The 8,846-nt window shown below is 41.4% G+C and overlaps 1 protein-coding gene across 2 annotated transcripts; it reads left to right on the top strand.

Annotated features, from left to right (window-relative positions):
- The first annotated feature begins 525 nt into the window (after positions 1–525).
- On the top strand, positions 526–7,499 carry C19H18orf21 (chromosome 19 C18orf21 homolog). 2 transcript variants are annotated; one of them, XM_011771268.3, is made up of 5 exons: positions 539–725; positions 805–827; positions 2,923–3,122; positions 5,584–5,774; positions 7,064–7,499. In XM_011771268.3, exons 1-5 carry the CDS (start codon positions 649–651, stop codon positions 7,227–7,229), a joined length of 657 nt encoding a protein of 218 aa, XP_011769570.1. In that variant the 5' UTR covers positions 539–648; the 3' UTR covers positions 7,230–7,499. The 2 variants fall into 2 exon arrangements, with proteins under 2 accessions (XP_011769577.1, XP_011769570.1); XM_011771275.3 differs by lacking the exon at positions 5,584–5,774 and having other exon boundaries at positions 526–725.
- Positions 7,500–8,846: the final 1,347 nt, after the last annotated feature.

The raw sequence follows: 8,846 nt of genomic DNA, 5'->3' as shown, positions 1-8,846 counted from the left end.
AGTGCTTGCACAACATTGTAAATTTACTAAACGCCACTGAATTGTTCACCTTAAAACGGTCCATATTACATTACCTGAATTTCACTTTAATTACAAAAAGAAAGAGAAACGCTAGCGTTTACGCAGGCAGAGGGCAGGATGGGGACGCTCCTCCCGGGCGGCCTCGTTGCTGGCAGCGCTTCCGCCCGCCGGCGCCCCAGTCAGTACGGCGCCCGGCGAATCTGGAGGGCGAAGCTGCGGTGGAGCAATCACAATAGGACTGTCAGAGAGGAGGCGAGCCGGGAGGAAGATGGAAAGGCGGGTGGCAGCCTCATCTCTGGACTCCACTGCCGCAGCCCGGCCAAGCCGCTCCGCCCAGGCTCAAATCGGACTCCTAACTCCGCTGGGTGCCTGAGACGACGCGGCAGGCGGAGGGGTGGTACTGAGGGGACGGGGACGCGGCGGGCGGGTGGGGCAGCCTCCCGCCTGGGCACGCCTCCACGCCAGACTTGACACGAAGGAAACCGGAACCTCTCTGCCGGGGGGGGGGGTGCCAGTTTCCGGAAGCAGCTTGAGTCTGGACGCCAACGTCGGCGACGCTGGGAAGCAGACTTCCGGCGCCATATAGTTTCACCAGGTATCTGCGGCGAGCTAGCGGCGGCGGCGGCGATGAGACAGAAGCACTACCTTGAGGCTGCAGCGCGGGGACTGCACGACAGCTGCCCGGGCCAAGCCCGCTATCTCCTGTAAGAGGACTGGAGAGGAAGCGGGAGGCGAGCGGGGAGGTGTTCCTTTGCTCCTCACAAGTCTGTTTCTCTTTTACAGTTGGGCCTACACTTCGTCACACGGTAGGAAGAACGCCTGTCTCTTAGTGCTCCTGCCCCGCTTTCCTCCGTTCTGCACAACGCTCAAATAAGGACGATGGACTCTCTCCCCTCCTTAAAAACTACAACAAAACAAAACCCGCATGTTTCTGCGTTTCGTGAAAAATCCAGATTCCTTAATGTGCCTGCTTGCTTTGTTAGCGGCATTTGAGACACTGATCAGTCTTGAAATAGTTTCCTGCCTTGGCTTCTAGGTCATTACGTAGTTCACCTCCTCTTTATTTATTACTTCTCGATTTGCTTTGCTGGTTCCTCCTAATCTCCCCAAGCTTTAAGTATTGTCGTATCTCAGTACTCAGCCCTTGGACCTCCTTTCTAGGTACACTCACTTCTTTGGTGACAGTTTTTCATCCAATCTCATGGCTTTTAAATACCATATACCGAGGACTTACAAATGTATATACTCAGTGCAGACCTCTCCTCTGAATTCTAGACTCATATATCCAAATGTCGTGACAAATTCTTTTCAGTGTCTAGTAATTCAAACTTAGCTAATATGTCCAAAACCTGAGCTTTACCCCCCAACAAGATCCTCCAGTTTTTCTCATTTCAGTAAATAATTCCATCCTTCCCTTACAGTTATTGAGCCCCAAAACCTTGGAGCCATTCTTGACTCCCAAACTCTCTTTCTTCCCCCAAGCCAGTATGCGAGCAAATCCTGTTGGCTTTAAAATGTATCCAGAATCAGCCAGGAGCGGTGGCTCACACCTGTAATCCCAGCACTCTGGGAGGCCGAGGCGGGTGGATTTGAGGCCAGGAGTTCGAGACCAACATGGCGAAACCCCGTCTCTACTAAAAATACAAAAAAATTACCCGGCGTGGTGGTGCACGCCTGTAATCCCAGCTGCTCCGGAGGGTGAGGCATGAGACTCTCTTGAACCTGGGAGGTGGAGGTTGCAGTGAGCAGAGGTGGCGCCAATGCACTCCATTCCTCACCACATCCATTGCTACTACCCTGCCCCAGCCTATCACCAGCTCTCTCCTGGATTATTGCTAACAGCTCCCATGCGTTTCTAGTGTGTTCTCAAGCCAGCAGCATGAGTGATTCTGATAAAAACCAAAGCTAGATCATGTCACTTCTCTGCCACAAACTCAAATGGCTTCCCATCTCCCAGTAAAAGTGAAAGTCCTTTAAAAGGATTGTAAGGCCCTACATCATAGGCCCGCATACCTCTCTGACCTACTCTCTCCTTCACACAACTCCAGTCACACTAGGCATCCTTGCTTTTCTGTTTCAGGGCGTTTGCAGCTACTCCTCACTCTGCCTGGGATTCTTGCCTCACATACCTGCTATCATGCTAATCCTCCGTTTCCATCTGGTCTCTATGATATCACTCAATGAAGCTTTCCCTAGCCACCTATTTAAAATTAAAATTACAGTTAACTCCATCAACACTTCTATTCCCCTTTCGTATCTGCTTTTTTATTCCCAGCACTTAACATTTGATGTTGCTATATTTATTGTATGCCTCAGTGAATTGTCCTTTGTTCACTGCTGTGTCTCCAGCACTCAGAACAGTGCCTGGCATTCTTAATTGTCACTTAGTAAATATGAATGAATTTCACATTTGGCGGAGCTAAATTTAAGTGTGGTCTTTAGCTTCATAAGTGCTGCTATATCCCTGGCACTTAGCACAGTGCTCAATGGTAGATACTATTCATTGTGCTAATTATTTAAAAAAAGAAACAAAATCGCAGTGCAATTTGTTATTTTGTGGTAAATGCACTGGTAAAATTGGTGAAACATAACAGCCTTTTAAAACTTGGTAGCAAGTAATGAGAAGTGGCTAGATTTTGGATATATTTTAAAGCCTACAGGATTTGCTAGCATAGGTTGGAGATTTGCGGGTCTGTTGCTGAAAGGAGTGAATGGATGGAATTATATTTGCAAAGTAAATTACTGCCAATTTGTCTTTTTGTAAATGTTTATATTTTGAGTTTACTTAAAAATGTATATCTGCTTATATTAAATATCAATATACTTTTTATAGTGTTGGCAGTTTGAGGTAACAAAACATTCTAATTTGCTGAATTGTGAGTTTCATTTGTATAATTTTAGATGATAAGAGCACTTTTGAAGAAACGTGTCCATACTGTTTCCAGTTGTTGGTTCTGGATAACTCTCGAGTGCGTCTCAAACCCAAAGCCAAGTTGACACCCAAAATACAGAAACTTCTTAATCGAGAAGCAAGAAACTATACACTCAGTTTTAAAGAAGCGAAAATTGTGAAAAAGTTCAAAGACTCCAAAAGTGTATTGGTAAGATTTCAGTCCAGTATGTATGAGTAAACTAGAATTTTCTTTTCTTTCACTTAAAATCAGTTTAAGAATCAACCTCGGCCGGGCGCGGTGGCTCAAGCCTGTAATCCCAGCACTTTGGGAGGCCGAGACGGGCGGATCACGAGGTCAGGAGATCGAGACCATCCTGGCTAACACGGTGAAACCCCGTCTCTATTAAGAAATACAAAAAACTAGCCGGGCGAGGTGGCGGGCGCCTGTAGTCCCAGCTACTCGGGAGGCTGAGGCCGGAGAATGGCGTAAACCCGGGAGGCGGAGCTTGCAGTGAGCTGAGATCCAGCCACTGCACTCCAGCCTGGGTGACAGAGCGAGACTCCGTCTCAAAAAAAAAAAAAAAAAAAAAAAAGAATCAACCTCGATATAACTCAGATTTATAGTAGTATATTTGGATTATCAAAATATATACATAAACTATTTCTCTAATGATTAGTGTTTTATCATAAGGACAGCTTATTTTTATTTTTCATGATTACCTAAACCAAACATGGTGAGCTCTCAGTTGTTTTGAGATCCCATTGTTGAGCATTATTTTTCACAAACGTGCAGATTTCTTGAACTGACCATTATGACTCCACCTAAATTGCAGTTACCACTACATTATTTTTTCAGTTAATGGTCCTTTGCTTCAAATAGTAGTATGTTATGTATGTAGGTATCATGCCACTTCTTCAGCTGTCCTCCCACTCCATATCAGTGTGTATTTACAGGTATGCCCAACAAAGGTGAATGCGCCTTTTGTTCTTTAAACATTTTATTGAGGGTCTATCATATGCCAAGCAACATTTAATATTGGGGATATAAGATGAAATAAAACAACCAAAATCAGATTACGTATGGTTTACCATACGGAGGCCAGTAGCAAATACACTTTATATCCTGCATATTCTATGTTAACATTTATCAACTGTTCAAGTATGTGCTTATTGTCCAGCACTGTGCCAGGCACTGGACATGATGACAGCTTATGTCTGGCCTAAGACTATAATTAGTAATTACTTGGGTTGAAAATTGCCATATTTAGGAGTTTACTAGTGTTGGTCACGTAGGTACATTTTGCTTTGTCATAAAATTGAATGGTTAAAGGGAAAGAAAGAAGAGATAGAATATTGAAGTGAGTATAGAATTCAGTTTCTTAGTTCTTGGAGAATTGTAGTTTTCAAAAATCATTACTGCCACATATTTGGAAAATGTTCTTAAATGGGAAGACAGTAAATGCTGCCTCACTGTCTTGCAGTGTTTTGCCCTCATGAAGCTTACATTCTAATGTACTTTAATCAGAAGTCAGCTAGAAAGGTGCTAGAGGTGTTTTTCTGATTTATTTTAATCTGTATACAGCCTCCTTCCAAAAAGTGTAAAGCAACATAAACCTTTGATAGATGCAGATCTTCCATTGGCATTTTCATCTGCTCATGAACATCAAACTACTTCTCACTTAAATTAGTTTGTATTAATTTGCTGAGGCATGGGCTGAGTCCTGTGCATAGTCAGTTAGATATGTAGAAGAAAGGAAATTAGCTAGAAAATGGACCATTTCTTGAGAAATGAATCTTGAAAAGAAAGTCAACTTCTAGATCTAATGATAGGAGTGAAGAGGTGTGAGAATATAACAACTCGTTTGGTTGTATAAGTTACTTTAGACCTATATTTACAAAATTGCTAAGGATTTGAAGGGGCTACTTAAATTTCCAGTGATACTCTGCCATGCTTTTTTTGAGAAGAGGCTTGAAGTTCATCTGTAAAAAAATACTAAATGCTTACTGCTGTTACAAAGAACATTCCTCCAGATGTTAAAGAGTATTGTCTCCCATCTCTTCCCTAATTCCCCCCAAACATGGTTTTATATTTAAAAAGTAAAGAGTTCATTATCTTTGAAAATCTATTTTAAATTAAATAAAAATGTTTAGCCATTCATTTTTATTGAACATTTTCTCACTTTAAATTTGTCGGCTGGGCACAGTGACTCAAACCTGTAATCCTAGCACTTTGGGAGGCAGAGGCGGGTGGATTGCCTGAGGTCAGGAGTTCAAGACCAGGCTGGCCAACATGGCAAAACCCTGTCTCTACTAAAAATACAAAATTAGCCAGATGCAGTGGAAGGCACCTGTAGTCCCAGCTGCATGGGAGGCTGAGGCAGGAGGATCGCTTGAACCCGGGATGCAGAGGTTGCAGTGAGCCAAGATGACGCCATTGCACTCCAGCCTGGGGACAGAGCAAGAATCCGTCCCAGAAAAAAAAAAAAAAAAAAATTTTTGTCTTATTTGATTCTTGCTACTAGATTGCAAGTTCCCTAAGGACAGCCTCTATTTTACTTACCCCTATAGTATCTGGTGTAGTCCCTGACATTTAAGAATTCAATTAACATGTGGTTTATGGGGTTAAATTATGAGATAAATGACGGGACTGATATTTCTTTTTATGGTAGTTGATCACTTGTAAAACATGCAACAGAACAGTGAAACATCATGGTAAAAGTAGAAGCTTTCTATCAGCATTGAAGAGCAATCCTGCCACTCCTACAAGTAAACTCAGCCTGAAGACACCAGAGAGAAGGACTGCAAACCCAAATCCTGACATGTCTGGTTCCAAAGGCAGGAGTCCAGCATCGATTTTCAGGTATCTTTATCCATGAAGTTTTTGAATTGCCAGTGTTAACTCAAGTGTTTTCTTCTAATTTCCTGTGTTTAATATATACTCCCTAAATATGCCATGCATTTCAGAACCTGGCCATTTTTCCTCCATATGCTTTTCTAATGTCACATACTCCCATATCTTCAATGCTCATTTCAATGCATTTGACTTCTACGTATGTTACTCTACTTCCAACATCTCCTGCACCTATTTCTAACTGCCTGCTAAATATATCCACTTCAGTCCCCTACATGTTCAAAACTTAGTTCATCATTTCCCCACAGCTAACCACTCAAACCTGTCCATCCTCCTTAGTTCCTTATTCTGTGAATGAACACACCTTTCTGGACATTTTGACCTAAAATGACAGATACATTCAAAAATCCCTATTCCCTTCATCCTTGTCACTGATTTATATTATACTTTATAATATATATATATTCTACTTCCATGTTTTCATCTTTTTACTCCTTTTTCTCTCTAGTGCTGCTATATTCTGGTTCAGGTCCTTATGCAGCATTTGTCAGGACTACTGCAGTGATTTTCCTAATGGGTCTCCCTGCTTCTAGGATCAAACTCTTTTAGTGTGATCATCTTTCTGGAGCATAGCTCTGATTAGAAGCATCACTGTGTAGCATATGGATCAGTGCTTTCCAGCCCTATCTGGCACCAATCTGTCTGCCTGTCTTTCTTTGCCTTAAATCATCCTATGTGCCAACAAAACTGAACCATTCACGGCTGGGCATGGTGGCTCACACTTGTAATCCCAGCACTTTGGGAGGCCAAGGCGGGTGGATTGCCTGAGCTCAGGAGTTCGAGACCAGCCTGTGCAACACAATGAAATCCCGTGTCTCATGTCTCCTAAAATACAAAAAATTAGCTGGGCATGGCAGCGTGCAACTGTAGTCCCAGCTACTTGGGAAGCTGAGGCAGGAGAATTGCTTGAACCTGGGAGACAGAGGTTGCAGTGAGCTGAGATGGCGCCACTGTACTCCAGCCTGGGCGACACAGCGAGACTCCGTCTCCAGAAAAAAAAAAAAAAAAAAAACCGAACCATTCATAGTATACTTTCTTGCCCTAAACATTTGTTCTTGCCCTTTTCTCTGTCAGAAATTCCTGAGAAAATCTTAACAGGCATTTGCCAAATGATAATACACCAATTATATATGCTGATAATACACAGCATATACATTGCCTGTATATGGCCATAAAAAAAAAGAGTAGAAAATGATTGTCATTTGTTGGTATAACTAAGTGTGGGTTTTTTTTTTCAGAACACCTACGTCTGGACAGTCCGTATCTACTTGCTCCTCAAAGAATACAAGCAAAACAAAGAAACACTTCTCTCAACTGAAAAGGTTACTTAGTCAGAATGAGTCCCAAAAGAATCCAAAGGTGGACTTCAGAAATTTCTTATCTTCTCTGAAGGGTGGACTTTGAAAATAAGAAGTGCCTGATGTCAATTCTGAAACTAAAGTAAAACAACTTTTTAAACTTTTAGTTTTTGAATACGTGGAAACTAGATCTGAATGCAAACTTTTCTTGGCATCCTTCAGTGTTTATGGGGAAAGTACCTCATTAGTATGAATACCTGAAACCTGCCTACCTCATAGGACGGCTGTGAGGATCAAAAAATATATGAAAGTTCCTTGTAGATATATATCTATAGATATGTATGTGTATGTATATAAAGATATATGTGTACACTGAGTAGTGGCATTACTATTTTTTCTTCCTTTTGTCAGCAGTTTTTATTTATGTCATTTTCTTTCAAAAGGGAATTGAGATCTTTATGAGAGGGTCTATTCACTCAGAAGGGTTTCTTCCATGTGTCTATAGCGTTACTGATAATTCAGGAAAGGGATCAAGTCCTATTTTCTCACAATTATCTGCATAACTTTTAGTAAAACCTGAACCTTATTCCTATTTTGATTGCAAAAGTAAATATCTGGAACATTCCTGATTATAGATCACTCAATAGGAGACTAAAATTTTCTTTCTGTTTAGAAAAGGGAACATACTGTTGGTGATACTATAAATTAGTACAGCAACTTTGGAAAACAGTATGGAGGTTCCTCAAAAAACTAAAGGTAGAATTACCATATGATCCCACATCTGCATATATATCCAAAGGAATTGAAATCAGTAGTCGAAGAGATGTCTGCCCTACAGTATTTCATTGTAGCATTATTCACAATAACCAAGATACGGAAACAACAGAAATGCTTGTCAAAGCATGGATTTTTGTAAATGTGTATATACACAATGGAATACTATTCAGCCTTTAAAAAGCAAGAAATTCTGTCAGTTGTGATAACATGGATGAACCTGGCGGACATTATGCTAAGTGAAATAAGCCAGACACAGAGACAAATACTGTATTATTTACATGGGATCTAAAAAAGTAGAGCTCATAGAAGTAGAGGACATAATGGTGATTACTGGAGGCTGTGGCTGGGGGTGGGGGGAGTAGAAAGGGAAAGGGAAATTTCAATTAAGAGGAGTAAGTTCCAGTGATCTATCGTACAGCATGATGACTATAGTTAATGTATATTTCAAAATAGCTGAAAGAGGGTTTTGGCTTTTTTTTTTTTCTTTAGAGATAGAGTCTTGCTCTGGGCTAGAGTGCTGTAGCATGATTATAGATCACTGTAGCCTTGAACTCCTGGGCTCAAGTGATCTGTTGCCTCAGCCTCCAGAATAGCTGGGACTACAGGCACACACCACTGCACCTGGCTAATATTTCATTTTAAATTTTTTCATTTCCTACTACAAGAAGCCATAATTATTTATTTTTTGTAGAGGCAGGATCTTACTATGTTGCCCAGGCTCATCTTGAATTCCTGGCTTCCAGCAATCCTCCCAACTCACTCTCCCAAAGTGCTACAATTACAGGCGTGAGCCACAGTGCCCAGCCAAAAGAGGATTTTTTAATGTTCTCGCCACAAAGAAATGATAAACGTTTGAGGTGATGGATCTATTAATAAGCCTGATTGGATTACACCAGTGTATACATGTAATGAAACACATTGTGTCACATAAATATATACAATTATT

The sequence above is a fragment of the Macaca nemestrina genome, chromosome 19 (assembly GCF_043159975.1).
Source record: "Macaca nemestrina isolate mMacNem1 chromosome 19, mMacNem.hap1, whole genome shotgun sequence".
NCBI lineage: Eukaryota > Metazoa > Chordata > Mammalia > Primates > Cercopithecidae > Macaca > Macaca nemestrina.
Note: the sequence above shows the minus strand (reverse complement) of the source record. Positions and strands in the feature narration are given on the sequence as shown.